This window comes from Eptesicus fuscus, chromosome 5 (genome assembly GCF_027574615.1).
Source record: "Eptesicus fuscus isolate TK198812 chromosome 5, DD_ASM_mEF_20220401, whole genome shotgun sequence".
Lineage (NCBI taxonomy): Eukaryota > Metazoa > Chordata > Mammalia > Chiroptera > Vespertilionidae > Eptesicus > Eptesicus fuscus.
The window spans coordinates 25,244,838-25,261,857 of NC_072477.1; the positions used below are offsets into that span (position 1 = coordinate 25,244,838).

At 46.2% G+C, this 17,020-nt stretch overlaps 1 protein-coding gene across 2 annotated transcripts in view; it reads left to right on the forward strand.

Annotated features, from left to right (window-relative positions):
• The first annotated feature begins 380 nt into the window (after window positions 1–380).
• Window positions 381–17,020, forward strand: part of MAP3K9 (mitogen-activated protein kinase kinase kinase 9) — a 69,992-nt gene continuing 53,352 nt past the window's right edge. For both annotated transcript variants that reach the window (XM_054715466.1, XM_008138889.3), the window contains exons 1-2: window positions 381–783; window positions 5,958–6,371. In XM_054715466.1, coding sequence (XP_054571441.1) covers window positions 381–783; window positions 5,958–6,371 — 817 coding nt within the window. The remainder of the gene's footprint in view (window positions 784–5,957; window positions 6,372–17,020) is intronic.

Sequence of the window (17,020 nt, forward strand, 5' to 3'; positions counted from 1 at the left end):
TCAGGTGGTCCCGGGCGGGCTGGCGGGTCTGGGGCGGGGCGCGGCGCCGAGAGGGGAGCGGCCGCTGGCGGGCGGCGGCGGGCACCGGCTGGAGTGAGCAGGTAGCGCGGCGGAGGTGGCCAGGCCGCCCCCAGGGGGCGAGCGCACAGGCGGGGGCCCCTGCCCGCCGCGCCCCCATGCTGCGGTGAGCACTCGAGCTCGGGGCACTCGCCGCGCCAGCCGCAGGCAGCCAGTTCTCTCCCGCCCCGCCAGCCCGGGCCCTACCTGCGGCCACTGTCGGGGGGAGGGGGTCCCCCCAGCTCTGCGGAGCCGCATGAACAATAGGCGGCGGCGGCTCCTGCGGGTGGCGGCAGCCCCGCACCCTATGGATCGGCCGCTCCATGGAGCCCTCCAGAGCGCTTCTCGGCTGCCTGGCGAGCGCCGCCGCTGCCGCCCCGCCGGGGGAGGATGGAGCGGGGGCCGGGGCCGAGGAGGAGGAGGAAGAGGAGGAGGAGGCGGCGGCGGCGGCCCCCGGGGAGCTGGGTTCCGACGCGCCGCTGCCCTACTGGACCGCCGTGTTCGAGTACGAGGCGGCGGGCGAGGACGAACTGACCCTGCGGCTGGGCGACGTGGTGGAGGTGCTGTCCAAGGACTCGCAGGTGTCCGGCGACGAGGGCTGGTGGACCGGGCAGCTGAACCAGCGGGTGGGCATCTTCCCCAGCAACTACGTGACCCCGCGCAGCGCCTTCTCCAGTCGCTGCCAGCCCGGCGGCGAGGACCCCAGTCGCTACCCGCCCATTCAGTGTAAGGCGAAGGCGGGGCCCGGGACCCTGGTGGGGAGCTGGTGGGGGGCGGGGTTGGAGCCTGGGGGTGGTCGCAGAGAGACGGGAGCCCTCCCTGAGGGCTAGGCTGAGTGTGGAGGGATGGTTGACCTGGGGCTGGGTGTGTGCGCGCGCTGGGGCCGCAGGGCTTTGGTGGGTGCTGGGTGTACCGTGGAGGCGCCGCAGGCCTCGCCTGGAACCTCAGGCGCTTGGGCTTCTCAACCTTCATCTGACCACCTCAGCAGCAACCCCTGATTGCACTTCCTGAAGCCTCAGCAGGAGAAGCTCCCCATTTCCCACTCCCCTCCCCCCAACATCTCCCCTCCCACTCCCCCCCTCCCCTCAAAAAAAAATATCTGCAAGGATTTCAGGCAAGCTAGCTGGTGGTTTCTGTCATAACCTTAGTCCCCAAGTCCAGGACTTCCCGGCTCCTGGGATCCTCTGTCCCCGCCCCTTAAAGGCATTTGCTTTGAAGGAGTTGGGGGTTGTCTCCCGCAGGGCTGGGCTGGCTCACAAGTCCCGGAAGCCTGTGTGAACTCAGGGCTGAAGTGTCTTTGAAATGCCGTGTTGATTTCTTGGATGCTAATCTTGTAACTCGGAAGTTGTACCTTCTGGAGCCTCACTGAATACTAATGTGCTGAGAAGGGTGTGTGTTGTGTGGAGGGGCAGGTGATGGGTGGAGAAATGATTAGGGAGGCAAAAGTAAGTCATTCTCCCGGGAGAGATCGGGAGGTCAGGGTACAGTGGCTAAATCCCAGTCCCTTGACACCTAGGATGTTAAGACAATACATGTTCTTCTTTATTCTCATCCTACATCCTTGCCTATATTTGGTGTTTGCTAAATCTCAGGGGGACCATGCCCATAGGTCCCTCCCAGGGCCTGCCTTCCAGTGTCCTGGTTTTTTTTACCAGTTTCCCAGGAGTCCCCTGTTCCACACCCTGTAATGAAATTTCCTTTGTTATTTCAAAGGATTTAAGCTGCCATTAGAATCCCTCAATCAATGATGCTAGGTGGTTTTAGTAGAAAGATGTAGATATCTCCAGGTACCGCTTACACTATATTTGTATTTGAGGGATTCCCTAATTTCTTTCCTGTTAAGAAAAATACTGTTGACACATATTTAGCATCCCTCATTCCATATTTTGTACACTTTGCATCTTAGCGCTGATTTTAAAAAATCATCACCACCCAACTTGAAACATTTAGTTTTAAAATTTCATTTGTGACAGTTATCTTCCGGCCCTGTAACTTATTTTCGCTTGAACAACTGTGTTAACTGTGTTATTATCTTAAGATATTTATTAAATACCACCACTTAATGTCAAAGTCATAATCTCTTACCCTATTTTCCTACTTCCTCTTTTTGTATTGGTGATTTGACTATCAATTGACGTTCACATCTTTAGTTACCTTTGCTTCCCTCTCCCTCTCATTCAATTAAAAACTTTGTTTCTGCATCTGATAGTACTTGGAGGCAACAAGTTACTTTATGCTGTTTCTAGGCATTATATCTTTTTGGCACGAGTATTGGGAAGATGAAGGCTAGTGTCTGAAATAGGGTTGAAGATGAACTTGGTCAGACAGTGGGAGAAATACGGAAGAAGGGTCTGGTGTGTTAGAAAACAGTGTCGTTTTAAACATAAGTCAGATTTTGAGGTTCTTTGTGGGTGAAGTTTGATTTTTGTTTTTTTCAGCAACAGCTAATGCCAGAGCAGAAGGGTGTGTGAGGCTCATGAGCTGGAACGCAGTTTCCTGACTGTCTTGTGCTCCCCGCGGTCAGAGCCGTCAGGAGGGAATGAGACTTAGGCTGGAAGCACCCATCCCCAGAGAGCCAGACATGTCCCGTGTGCTACTGTAGACACTCCTTCTTCATTAGGTGCCCAGGACTTAATCTTATTGTACCAAAAGTCACCTTGCATAGACTAGATTCTTATATCTAGAACTCAGATGGTGAGAAAGTAGGCCGTACCTTGTGCTTATTGAAAGAATTGACTTGAAGAACATGGTATTGGAAGGTCCTGGTGAGTTATTTTATTTAGTGTCATCAGGAGTTCTGATCTTGCCTGGAATTAATTCTTGATAATTCAGAAAATGTAATTCCAGTCAAAAGGCAATTACAGGGCCTCGTGGAGAATGGCTACTGTGTTAAATATCCAGGGATAAAGACATGATAAAGAGGTGCTTGCAAGTCACACATGAGGGAGATTGGTGATGTAAATGATTTCACTACAGCGCTTTGGTAAAGATGAACCAGGCACGTTGCTGACAGGTGTGCTTCCTACCTGTAGGCTAATGCCCACCAGTTCAGGTAGTGTCGCTCAGAAATGAAAGGTGAAACCTTTCTGCAAAGATTTGGAATGAAGTTGAGCCACTGGCAGCTTTTCCCTGTTACCCTTTTGAACTTCCCATCTGGGGCATGAATTGTGATGTTAGACTTCGAATAAAAGACCCTGATAATGATCTGTTTTAGTTTTAAATATTGCTTCAGAGGGAAAATTCTGTTTCAGACTTTACTCAAAACAAAAGAGGTGGAAATTACTAAATCTTATGACAAAGAAAAATGTAATAGTGCTTCTATCCCCTCCAATGTGGATATTAGAGTATAGCTCTTCATGGAGCTGACAAATAAAAACCACCAAGGAGGTCTTTCATCTTCCTTATTTTAGTAAAAGATGAAAAATGTAGTTCCAAATGTTTTATCTTGGGAGATATGTAGGCATTTAAAAACGTTTCTCCTACAGGAGGTTGTGTCTATTTTCAAGCAGGGCATAAATTAAGGTTCTGACTAATTTACTTTATTTTTCTTATAAGGATGCATTTTCATATGTCCTTGAGATTTTTAAATGAATGAGTGAGATACGTACCATTCACTTGCCAGAACCTATACATTTCATTTTCAAGGATACAATTGTGCCTATGCATTTCATTTTCAAGGATACAATTGAGAGAGAATAACATCTTTGACTCCGAAAATGAAAGAAATAAGGTTTTGTTCCTGATATTCCTGGATATGTCCTTCCAAAGAAACGGAAAACTGTGATGGATGCGACTTGACCCGATTCTTACTTAAAACCAGGTCTTGACTGGAGCAGGGAACGGAAGGAGAGCCAGCCCCACATTCTCTCAGCGCAACTGAAGGTCTAGTTCTGACTCCAAGGAACTTCTTACTTCCAAGGGAAGGGAGAAGAAAGAAGTACCTTCCTCCCTTGTCCCCGACCCCCTCTGTTCTTTCTTCTATCTGCTTGTAAGCTGTGCTCTATACTTTTCTTTAAGTTTGGTCATAATATTTTCTTAACTAAATAGCAAGAACCTAAGAGTTTATGTTCTACCCAGAGCAAGAATATTGATTGCTTTGCCTTCCCCACAGAGGTTTTCTGTCTTCTGCAAAACGCCACCCGTGGAGCTGTCCTTTCAGCACCCGAGTTCAGAATCACATCTTTAAAATCCTCATACATTTAAATAAATATTTAACACCTCCTGCGTGTTCACAACTATGCCTCAGTCCCAGGGAAGAAGGCAGGGTAGAAGAGAAAATACAACAGTTCATTCCTTAAGGAGAATTCAGATATTCAGCTAAAGAAATAAGATGTGTAAATACAAATTTGTTAAATAGGCACATATCTTTTCATCAGCATAAAAACTGGTAGAAAACAATGAACTTTCCTTCCCTCCATGATCCAGGAGACTCCTAACATAACTTACATGTTTCTCCAAAAGGGTTTCTAATCTCTCTTTAAAATGGGGCCTATTTTTCTCCCATTCATATAGACGAGATAAGGCAAAAATTAGTAATGTCAGGTTTCATTTTAGGACCTAGAAACACTCAAGCTATTTTAAGTAGAAAGTGCTCTCGCACAGGAAATTAGGTGCTTGCAGAATGATCGGGAGGGTAGGGAGAAGGGACTCTCAGGTGGACTTGTAGGAAAAACTCTTAAGAACTTTGCAGACCTGGCCCACCAGGTAGGCTGCTACTTCTCTCATTGGGAAGGCACAGAATCCGGAGTTGTCATTGAAGCTGTGGAGTTCAAGAACGCCCGGTTGTTGTTGCAGTCCAAGATTAGGCAACCACTTGGCCTTGCAACATGCCTCTCCTCATCCACAGAGCGAATGATTGGACACTGACTCGCTGTTGCAGAAAAACGCCGCCTCTCCACAGGCTTGCTTGCCAGGAGATGCAGCAAGAAGATGGTCTCCATTTCATTTCTGCCTTCCAAATCTTCTGCATCTAACGCAGAACCTAATCTAATCCAGAACTCTAGCTGTCGGGGAGTCTGGGAAATGTAGTTTTCAGCTTTCTGGCCTCTGTAGACCTGAAAGACATGCTGAAGGGATTTTAGAATGGATGCTGATGGCTAGTCTGCAGGACCTGCCGCACCATATATCCTCTGGGGAGAGTGCCCAATGAGGCGATAAGCCTGAACACTTGGAACATTTGGAGTCAAGATGGGCCATACTTTTTGTATACCGAAAAACAACGGACTTTTCCTAAGAGTTTCCTTTGTGCAGACTGCCACTTGCATTACAAAATACAAGTGAATATCAGCCCCAGATGGAATAGAAACACTATACTTAAGCAAGAACAGAGTTTGGAGCAGCACCAGGATCTGAGTGGAGAATGGCGGCATCATGGGGCTGGCTGTGGAAGGAAGCAGTGGACAATTCCTCTTTTGGTCTTGCCAAAAGTTCAGAAATACATGTTTGTTTTCTTAGTTTTTTAGCAAAGTTTCATTTGTTTTTATTTTGTGTGTGTGTGTGTGTGTGTGTGTGTGTGTATGTGTGTTGTTGTTTTTTTCTTAGCCAAACTACTAAGCTGAGAGATGAGTATGAATAAGCCAGGTAAAGATGATGAGACGGAGAAGGTAGAACAGGGTTTTCATGAAAAAAAAAAACACAAAACAAAAAAACATAAAATAGCACTTTGCTCATATAGCAGTACCATGTCCAGCCCAAGATTTGTGTGCCAGTTACAAAGCATAAGGCCGCAGAGAGTAAGTTAATCCCATTTCCTGCCCTTACGGAGTTGCCTTTATATTAGGAAGACAAAAAAAACCACATGAACAGACAACTTGCTGCGTTTACTCATCCGGGAAAATGGGTGATTAAATGGTGTTTTCGGAATGTTTTTGACTTGCTTCTCTTTCCCTCCTCTTTCCCAGTGTTAGAGATTGATTTTGCGGAGCTAACCCTGGAAGAGATTATTGGCATCGGGGGCTTTGGGAAGGTCTATCGTGCTTTCTGGATAGGGGATGAGGTCGCCGTGAAGGCAGCTCGCCACGACCCCGATGAGGACATCAGCCAGACCATAGAGAATGTTCGCCAGGAGGCCAAGCTCTTCGCCATGCTGAAGCACCCCAACATCATTGCTCTCAGGGGGGTGTGTCTGAAGGAACCCAACCTCTGCTTGGTCATGGAGTTCGCTCGTGGAGGACCTTTGAACAGAGTGTTATCTGGGAAAAGGATTCCCCCAGACATCCTGGTTAACTGGGCCGTGCAGATTGCCAGAGGGATGAACTACTTACACGATGAGGCGATTGTCCCCATCATCCACCGCGACCTTAAGTCCAGCAACAGTGAGTATGAAGGGATGGGGCTGGAGGGCTTAAGAGCACGTTCAGACTCAGTCCAGGGCATCAGTTGGCGTGGATTCCTAAAGGAACCTTAGTGGGCAGTGAAAACTGCTTGCTTAAAACCATTCCATCCTGGAGTTGAGATGTAGGGCTGCAATGAGTGCCAGGAAAATTGGTTTAGGATGAGAAGAATAAGGCGCCTGAGGGGTTGGGACACTTCTGAGCTCCCATTAGCAGGTAAGTTTGGCAATGTATAATTCTGATGTACTGTGCAAAAAAACGACCATGACATAGATTTACTGTTCCACTTGAGGGAATTGTGTCTGTAATCACAAAAGGGCTTTTTCTCTTTCGTGGAACATCAGGTAAAGCAAACCTATACCACCTGTTTGCATTTCTCGAAACAGCCAGCTTGAGGCACCCACCAGAGAAGGGGCTCTAAGGAAGAGGAGGCATGTGGTTTAAAATGTGAGGCCAAGTCAGGTGACAGTGTCAACTTGGAGAACAGGACCTGGCTGGTAGGCTTACAGACCTCCTGATAGCCTAGGGGTAGTGTTAATTAATTGTCATAACTTCCTAGTGTTTAATAGCAGGGAACTGAGAAGCAACTTTATTAACCACTCAGAATCCATAAACTGGATCGTAAAGCAAGTGTTAGACATCATTAAATGGTGAGTCGGTAGACACTTGAGTCTCTTTCCTTGGCTGAATCCGCAGGTCCTGGGAATATGCTTCTTTTGTGTGCTCATGTGTGTTCTCTGTTGCCTAAACTATGTGGCAAAGAGGATCCAGTGTGCTAAATGGTCACTGAGCACCCTGTCCAGAGAGGAGGGTGTTAGGACTTTGGGGGTGAGGTGGGCCCAGGAACTTCACGCTCTCTGTAGCCTTCAGCTTTGAGGCCAGAAAGCCTTCAGGCTTTGTTTTGTTCCGGGCTGTTCCAGAGGTAGCTTACTTTTCTGTTGATGCTTCTGTGAATCTGTTTAAGGTAATGCATTTTAGCCCGGGCCCGTTTGACTTGGTGGATAGAGGGTGGATAGTGTGTCGGCCCTTGCACTGAAAGAAACCCATAATGTTTTCTTTCAGGGAATATAACTATTACATTTGGCATTTCTTGCAGACATTTCTAGAGCATATATGATTTATATACTTTCCAATTTACGTTAACTAGCCTTTATTTATTTATTTAAAAATATATTTTTATTGATTTCAGAGAGAAAGGGAGAGGGGGAGAGAGAGAGAGAAACATCAATGAAGAGAAAGAATCATTGCTTGGCTGCCTCCTGCACACCCTCTATTGGGGATTGAGCCCGTAACCCGGGCATGTGCTCTTGACCGGAATTGAACCTGGGACCCTTCAGTCCACAGGCTGACAATCTATCCACTGAGCCAAACTGGCTATTTTTTTTTTTTTATTATTGTTTAAAGTATTACATGTCTCCTTTTTTCCCGATTGACCCCTTCACCCCCCTGGTAAGTAGCCTTTATTACCCTTACCTCTTCCACCTGCACCTTCTTCCCCTTTAATAATAGAAAATTCATTCTTGTGAGAGTATGGAACATTGGGTATGTATTTTAGATATAATGCATGTGAAGGATTTAAGTTCCATAAAATAAAACCTGATTTCTCTTTTCCTTCTGCCATTATTATATCTCTTTAACATATGATTATTCTCATACGGGCTTCCAAAATTCTGTTCTTTAAATGTATTAAAGAAATTAAAACTTTTGGTGACCCCTTTTCAAAGTGATTTCCACCTAGAGATTACTTTGGATGATGAGGTAAGAATAAGCAGATGTGTTGGTTCCAACAAATGATAAAGAAGCTGAATTTTCTTTATTTTAGGGGAAAACTAAGCAAAGTGCTTTAACCTTACATAATTGAGCCCATTTAAAAATTTGGGCTAGGATGATGGAATTGTGAAAGTTAATAATTTCTTATATGAAGTTTTAAATTTGGGTATAATTTCAAGCTGTAAATACAAGGTTTTACCTTATGAGATTTGTGTTTGTAAGTCTAGGCTCTTGTGAAGGAAAAGCTAAATTGTCAAGGTTCTGCTGTTTGCAGGAGATGGCAAGAGACCCGAATGTCATTCTGTCATCCAGGAGACGAAGCCCTGGTCCTTTCTTTGTCCTTAAGTGAATTTTAGGATTGCCAAGGGGGGACCTTCAGTGCAGTGTATTGTGGCAAGAGATAACTGATGTCCAGAAGTGTGTAAGGTTCATTGTTCTGCATGGTTGGTGTTGATGTTGATGCCCCCATAAATCTCACAGGGGAGGTGGGGCACCTCCCTGGCATTTACCTCCTTGGCTGTTTGCCTGAGATCGTATACAACATACCCAACAGGAGCCTTCATGACACAGTTCTTATTTCATTGCTGTGTGTACATGACTTGGAAATCATTTTTAAAATGTTATGCCACTTCTTTGCCCCCAGTTGGAGAGTCACAACTTCTTTGTGCTTTACAGACTTGGGGCTACTGGCCTGTCTCCCTTGGTTTTCATTAGGGGTTCCAGAGAGTTGGATTTGGGTCACTGTCATGTGAGGGCAGAATTCTGCAACTTATATGTATTAGTTGACTTTGAACCTCTAGAGAAAAGAATATGTATATATTGGGAAGGTCCTTTTTGGGAAAAAAGAAAGTAGTTGATGATAAACATCTATTACAAAAGGTTCAGCAAAAAAGTGATTTTTAAAAATATATTTTCATTGATTTCAGAGAGAGGAAGGGAAAGGGAGAGAGATATAGAAACATCAATGGTCAGAGAGAATGATCGATGGGCTGCTCCCTGCATGTTCCCAACTGGAGATCAAACCTACAACAGGGGCACGTGCCCCGACCGGGAATCAAACAGTGACCTCCTGGCTCATGGGTCAATTCTCAACCACTGAACCACACCAGCTGGGCAAAAAAAGTGATTTATTAAAATGTTATATCATCCTGATCACCTGCTTTAAAAAGTATAAGCTGTTTAGTGGCAGTGAAATGTGAATAACATGTAGCATCCTATGTTGATACACAGTATAATCTTTAGTAAGCTTAGGTTTGACTGTATATAACCTAAAAAGAACAAAACAAGGTAACAGTGGCCAAAACAAGGTATGCCTTCATTTGCCTTTGAAAGGAAGTCCGGGGAGTTTTAGGGCATCTGCACAGTGTCCTCAGGGACCCAGGCTCCTATTTTTCACTCCATTATCCCAGCACATGGCTAGTATCCTCAGGGGTTGTCTTACAGTTCAAGATGCTATTATTTGGTCTAAGTCACAAGCCTGGAGGAGGAGGAAAGCAGAAGCACAGAAGTTGTCTCCCATGAACCTCCCAGAAGTCCAGCACAACACATTTGCTTGCATTAATTGGTCAGAATGAAATCACATAGCCATGGCTAGTACAGGAGAGGCTGGGAGATGGAGGATTTTGTTCTGGGTGCAGTGAGCGCAGCTAATAATCAGGGTGTGTCACCAAGGAAGAGGGAGAGCATGGCTGGTGGGGAAGCAGCTGGCAGTCTTACCGTGGAATCTCAATGCGGGACATACATTGGGAAGAACCGTTATCTCAGATACTTAGCATCATTCAGCCAAACAAGGCTAGACAGGCCCTGGGATGTGTGGCTCAGACCCTGATTTAGCTAATGGCTTATATTACTTTACCACATTGCATCGTTAACTTAAACATCACTTCTTGAAACTGCTTGTAAAAGTGCTGGCTGTAAAAATGGATTTATGTGGCTCTGCTCTATCAGACAGGGGAAAACCTGATAGTTAGCAACAGTGTTAGTGATCGGTGGTCTTTCAGAGGAAAGATTTGTCTTTTTGGGGGTAGGTAGATGGATTTCAGGGTTTTGACTTACAGGCATTTGGCAGAATTGCAGTTTAATAGTAGCCATTAAAAGTTAAATTAGTGCCCTGGCCGGTTTTGCTTAGTGGATAGAGCATTGGCCCATGGACTGAGGGTCCCGGGTTTGATTCTGGTCAAGGGCATGTACGTTGGTTGCAGGCTCAATCCCCCGTAGGTTTTGTGCAGGAGGCAGCTGATTGATGTTTCTCTCTCATCGATGTTTCTAACTCTCTATCCCTCTCCCTTCCTCTCTGTAAAAATCAATAAAATATATTTAAAAAAAAGTTAAATTAGTGTAAAAATGAGGCCATATGAAAAAGCTTTGGAAAATGGAAAGCCTCACCCAAAGTGAAGACAGTGTTCTTTTATTATTAAACTAGTGGCCCGGTGCACAAAATTTGTGCACTTTAAAAGGGAATTAATTAGAGGAAATATTTTAATATTGCTATTTGCCCTTTCTCTATAATAGAAGTGTCAGAGATGAAAGAAAATTAGTAAAATGTATATGAAAATAATATATAAATTTATTAATAAATGAAAAATAACAGCCTCACGTCCCCCGGCTGGCGCCGGGTGGGGAATGCAGCCTCATGTCCCCCGGCCTCGCTCTACACGCAACCCCGCCTCACATGTAGCCTGCCCACACGTGCTCACTGCACGTGCAGCCTCCTGCTGATAGGTTATTATGGCATGAGGGTGTCACGACCATTTGCATATTAGCCTTTTTTTATTTATTTTATTTTTTTTAACTTTTTTACTTTTATTTTTTTAAATAAATCTTTATTGTTCAGATTATTACAATTGTTCCTCTCCCCACCCCCCACCCCCCATAGCTCCCCTCCACCCGGTTCCCACCCCACTCTCTGCCCTTACCCCCCCGCCACTATCCTCATACATAGATGTACGATTTTTGTCCAGTCTCTTCCCGCACCCCCATTCCTCTTTCCCCCTGAGAATTGTTAGTCCACTCCCTTTCTATGCCCCTGATTCTATTATATTCACCAGTTTATTCTGTCCATCGGATTTTTTATTCGCTTGATTTTTAGATTCACTTGTTGATAGTTATGTATTTGTTGTTCATAATTTTTTAAAATATATTTTTATTGATTTCAGAGAGGAAGGGAGAGGGAGAGATAGAAACATCAATGATGAGGGAGAATCATTGATCGGCTGCCTCCTGCACGCCCCCCACTGGGGATCGAGCCCGCAACCTGGGCATATGCCCTGACCAGGAATCGAACCAGTGACCTCTTGGTTCCTGGGTCGACGCTCAACCGCTGAGCCACACCCGGCTGGGCTGTTGTTCATAATTTTTATCTTTACCTTTTTCTTCTTCTTCCTCTTCTTAAAGAATACCTTTCAGCATTTCATATAATACTGGTTTGGCGGTGATGAACTCCTTTAGCTTTTTCTTATCTGTGAAGCTCTTTATTTGCCCTTCAATTCTGAATGATAGCTTTGCTGGGTAGAGTAATCTTGGTTGTAGGTTCTTGCTGTTCATCACTTTGAATATTTCTTGCCACTCCTGTCTGGCCTGCATAGTTTCTGTTGAGAAATCAGCTGACAATCGTATGGGTGCTCCCTTGTAGGTAACTAACTGCTTTTCTCTTGCTGCTTGTAAGATTCTCTTTTTGTCTTTTGCTCTTGGCATTTTAATTATGATGTGTCTTGGTGTTGTCCTCTTTGGATTCCTTTTGTTTGGGTTTCTTTGTGCTTCCTGGACTTGTAAGTCTATTTCTTTCACCAGATGGGGGGAAATTTTCTGTCATTATTTCTTCAAATAGGTTTTTCAGTATCTTGCTCTCTCTCTTCTTCTGGCACCCCCATAATTCGGATGTTGGTACGCTTGAAGTTTCCCAGAGGCTCCTTACATTATCTTCATATTTTTGGATTCTTTTTTCATTTTTCTTTTCCGGTTGGGTGTTTTTTGCTTCTTGGTATTTCAAATCTTTGACTTGATGCTTGTGATCCTCTTGTCTGCTGTTGGATCTCTGTATATTATTTTTTATTTTAGTCAGTGTATGCTTAATTTCTAGTTGGTCCTTTTTCATATCCTCGAGGGTCTTGCTAAATTTATTGGCCTTTTCTAGAAAATTCTTAAAAAACCTTATAACTGTGGTTTTGAACTCTATATCCAGTAGTGTGACCTGTTTCTTTGTCTCCTCATTTTGGCTGCTTCCCTGAGTTGACAGAGTGGCTTTGTGTGCTAGGTGTCCTATAGGGCCCAGTAGCTCAGCCTCCCCAGTTACCTGAGGTGGACACTCTTGGTACACCCCTTTGTGGGCTGTGTGCACAGTCTTGTTATAGTTAAGCCTTGATTGTTGTTGGTATCACTGGGAGGAATTGACCTCCAGGCCAATTGACTGTGAGGATCAGCTGTGTCTACGCTGGGAGAACTTCTGTGCTGAAGACACCCTTATGAGACAAGACTTGAAAAAGCCTCTGTACTCAGCTTGGATGGGGTGGAGTCTCAGGGTGGAGCAGACAGCCTTGGCTTCCCGTCAGACCTGCCCTAAGGGGCCCCTGGGTCTCAGTGTCCTCCGGTAATTGCTGCAGGCACCTCTGAGAGAAAGCCGCCTTTGAGTTTCGCCCACTGCCAGACAGTCCAGTTTCTCTCCGAATGAGTCTGGGTCCCCAGAGTCTCACCCAGAACTGGAGTTCAGCACAGTTGGGAGCTTTTGTCTCTCTCCCGCTTGAGCAAGCCAGTTACATACTCAGTTGCCCGCCCTCTCCGTGCACGCGCATCTCAGTACCTCTGCCTTCTGCAGCTCCTCTGAGTCTCAGTGTGCTTTTCTCTTTCCTTCTAGTTGTAGAATTTCCACTCAGCCAGCCTTCCTGTGGTTCTGGATGTTGTCCGTCTTGTCTTTTAGTTGTAGTTTTGAAATTGTTGTGCGAGGCAGCAGTTTAGGTGTTTACCGTTGACGCCATCTTGGTTTTCCCCTTGCATATTAGCCTTTGATTATATAGGAGGATAACTTATTTCCTCCTCTTAGGACACATGGAAGAAGCACACAGGCAAAAGCTGTGTGTGTTTTTCCAAATTTTGTATTTGCGCATATTTATTCTCTCTCCCAAGTCATGCAAAGAAAATCTTAATAAACATTGCTTGTAGCATGCATTCCCCCCCCCCCACACACACACTTGTCAGTGTATTTTAGCCACTTTCTCATGTAAGAAAATATTCTTTTACTACCAGATATTTAAAGGTGCCACAGTATTTTACTATTTAGATATACCATCCTGTATTAACAGTCAAACCCTTATCTAACAATAATATTAATAACAACAACTAATGCTTATTGAGAGCTCCCTTTAAGTTAGGCACTGTCTAAGCATTTTATGTAGATTCTCTTTTAATTCTCTCAGCAACTCTACAGGGTAAAGGCTAAGAGTGTCTTTACAGATGAGGAAACTGAGGCTCGGAAGGGGTCAGCCACTTCTCTAGAATCTCACTGTCAGTCCTAAGACCAGGCTTGGAGCTCAGGTCTCTCTCCTTAGCTTGTGTTCCTAATCACTCTGCCATCATCGGCACACTGCTGTTGGGCAGCTGGGGTGTTTCACTGCATTATTTCTGTGGCCCTCTAGTACTTCAGTTTCGTGTAATTAGAAGTGATGCTACTCTGCTCACAGAGCCATGGCATCCACATTTCATTAATGTACAATCGATCACCTTATTCTTGAGTTCCTAGTTGAAAGAACAGGTGAGTGGAGAACTGTATTTGGTTTGGGACTAGCCACACCTGCCTTCCTGTTTTTGGATGTCAACTTATTCTTCTCATGCGGTTTTTTGCTGCCTTATTTCCCACTTTTCCTTCAAAGGTACTTGCCACTTAAGCCAAGCTGATTTCCTCTTTCCCCCGGGACACATCCTGTACTTTCCAACCACTGCACCCTCATCACACTGACCCTTGCTGTGGGAATAATCTTGCTTTCAGGGTGCTCTCGCCTCATCTCTTTGCCTAGCCAAACCCCACCCAGTTTCCTGTGCTCAGCTCAAAGCTGGCTGCTCCTCCTGCCCCAACAGCCCATCACTGTAGTCAAGGCTGAGTAGTGTTTGATGCTAAACATGTTCACCCGATGGCAAGTAAAAGAATATTAAGGAACAAGGGACTAGATCTGCTAGGCCAGTGGTTGCAAACTCGGATGCTTTCCAGTCGGTCAGTAAATTTGTGAAGCAGCTGGTGTGAAGGTGTAGGGCTTGGTGGGAATGATGGCGAAGGGCATGTCTGCTCCACCCAACACAGGCCGTTGGAAAACAAAGCAAAACACTGTGCTGGCCTGCAGCTGGCTGCGAAACTGCCTCCCTGGCCTCCTCTTTTCGTTGGCTCTGATCTCAGGAGCATCCCCTATGTCTCTAAATAGATTTTGTGTCTTTATGGTTTTCAGGCACTTGAATGAATGAATGAATGAATGAATGAGTGAATAAAGTAGCACTTGAACTGGTCTACTTGCAGGATCTCAAAATGTAAAAATTCCCGTTTTCTTGTCGGAGGTCCCTCGTGCCTCATTTGCATGGAAGTGGCTTTGGATCCTCATTATAATCTCCAGGCCCTTGATCCTTGCTAACATCTGAGTTCATCGACCTGTTCTGGGTGCCACGTGTGGCATTTTTACAACATTCGTTAGCAACCTCTAGGGCTTTGCCCTCTTCTTTCTCTGCACCCTTCCCAGTTGCTCGCCCTCAGTGACTCTCACTGGCCAGGGTCTCCATAGCAGCCAGTTGCAGCTGCCAGGTGCTGCTGGGTCCATGCCAGCCTGTCTCATCCATCCTCGGTGTTCCTTTGGTCCCAGCTTGTGAAGCCCTGTCTTGTTCTTCACGGTGCCGGGTCCAGTTTTGTTGAGTTGTTTGATTGGCTGCTCCTTTGCAACCGGAGGCCCTCCCTCCCAGTTCTGTGCTCACAATGCTTTGTGCCTGCCTCCAGCCTTCTCTCAGAGTTCACCAGGCAAGGAGGAGGAAGACCTGCTTTCCTACAGTGGGAGGAGCTTCCATCTTGCCCTTCGCCTCAGGCCGGCTCTAAGTTCTAAGCCCTGGCGTGCACCTGGACTGGACCCTGGCCTCAGCCCCTGGCTGCGCTCCCTGTGTAGGCTTTCCCCAGGCTGCGAGCTTGCTGGCTGCGAGGCTTGTGGAGCCCCGTGACCCACTAGATTCCACTCTCTAGTGTCCTTGTTCCTGCACATTTTCCTCCTGAGGTGGAGCCCATTCCTGCCTTAGGGGTGAAGCCACTGAGGCACTGGCCTCCTGGCCAGCAGCAATGTGGCAGAAAGGACCTGCCGAGAAAAGGATGAGGAGTAGCCATACACGTAGCTTTCCAGAAGGACGGGTGGGGAACGTCTGGCCCACAGGCCATACAAGGCCTGTGAAATCATTTGGTCTGGCCCTGCCACGGCATTAGGGGTGAGTTAATTAAATGTTTGACCAAATAGAGCAGGCTAATTTTTAAGTTGATAATTTTGTATGGCCTGCGAATGATATTAGAAATATCCAAATGGCCCTTGTCAGAAAAAATGTTCCCCACCCCTGCTATGGGAGAATAAACTAGAACATTCTCAGGGTGGATCTGGGAGGCAGTCAAATATCAGCTGTAGAGAACCCAATTCTTAGTCTTTTTGAGAGGTTCTTAAATGACTTTTTCTATGACTCATGAACACATCTCCAGCAGTACCTGGCTCTGGTATTTCTGAATCCTTTTCCCTGTTATTCTCTCCATTTCTAGTCTTTGGGGTGCTTTGCTGCAAGTTCCCTCTTACGGAGAGTTGGAGGATGACAGATGTGTCTTGAGGACTTTTCCAGGCAAAAGTATACAAGCCCTCAACGAATTGGATTTCTCCTTTGGTTGCAGGAAACTGTACCTGCAGTCAGCTAGCAGCCCTCAGGCATGCCCCAGAGCGTTGTGGTCAGTTTATGGGTCGCATTTTCCATGAATACAGAGACCTGTTCTGCAAGTTAAAATGAATACATAAGTGAATAAAGCTGAAATGAAACAAGCCACCAGCCAGGTGACACGCCTCAGCAGAAGACCCCAGTGAGGCCAAGAGGTCTGACCTGCGGGTTGCATTGTGTCTTCCGTTCTTTAACTTTGTCTGGGAACCTCGCTGCTCCCGCACAAAGGTGGGTCTGGTGGTGTGTCAGTTTGAGCGTGTGGTGTTGGGAATGGAACAGTAACAGATGCTGTCATGACGGGTGAGCATAGTAGAGGGAAGGTGCAGGTGCCATGAGAGTGACTAACACGGGGACATACCCGAGGGTTTGCCGAGGAGGTGGTCTGAAGAGAGGAGAGGAGTTAATGAGACAAAGTGTGGAGGGTAGGTGGGGCTGGGAGGTTCCAGGCTGGGAGACTAGCAGACACAAACGCCCAGTGAGAGCATGGCCTCCCGTGGGGAGGGGGGTGGAAATGGTGCCCTTGACATTCTCTGTGGATTTTCTTGCCTCAGTCTTTTCCTGTGGTTGGAGGGGCTTCTTTGTGAATTGTTTCCCCTTTTCTCCCCCAAGTTTGCTCTGGAAGCCGCCCACTTTCCCTTCCTCTGTGCTGACCCTGGGGGCTTCTCTGTAGCTTACTCAGTGGGGCTGGAGTGGCTTGGGGGGAGGGGGTCCTGGGCAATATTTAGGCACCTACAAAGCCTGCATTGGAGTTGGAGCAGAAAATTGTGTTGTGTGCAGGGTTTTGGTAGATATTTCTGGACTATGACTGAGCTGTTATCGTGGGGGAAATAGCCTCAGTGAAGGAAGGGCTGGGTGGGCCCAGAGCAAGAAGGGTTTTGAAAGGTGTATGGGCTCTGATTCCTAAATACAGGGTGGGGCAACAGTGTTCATATGGAAAA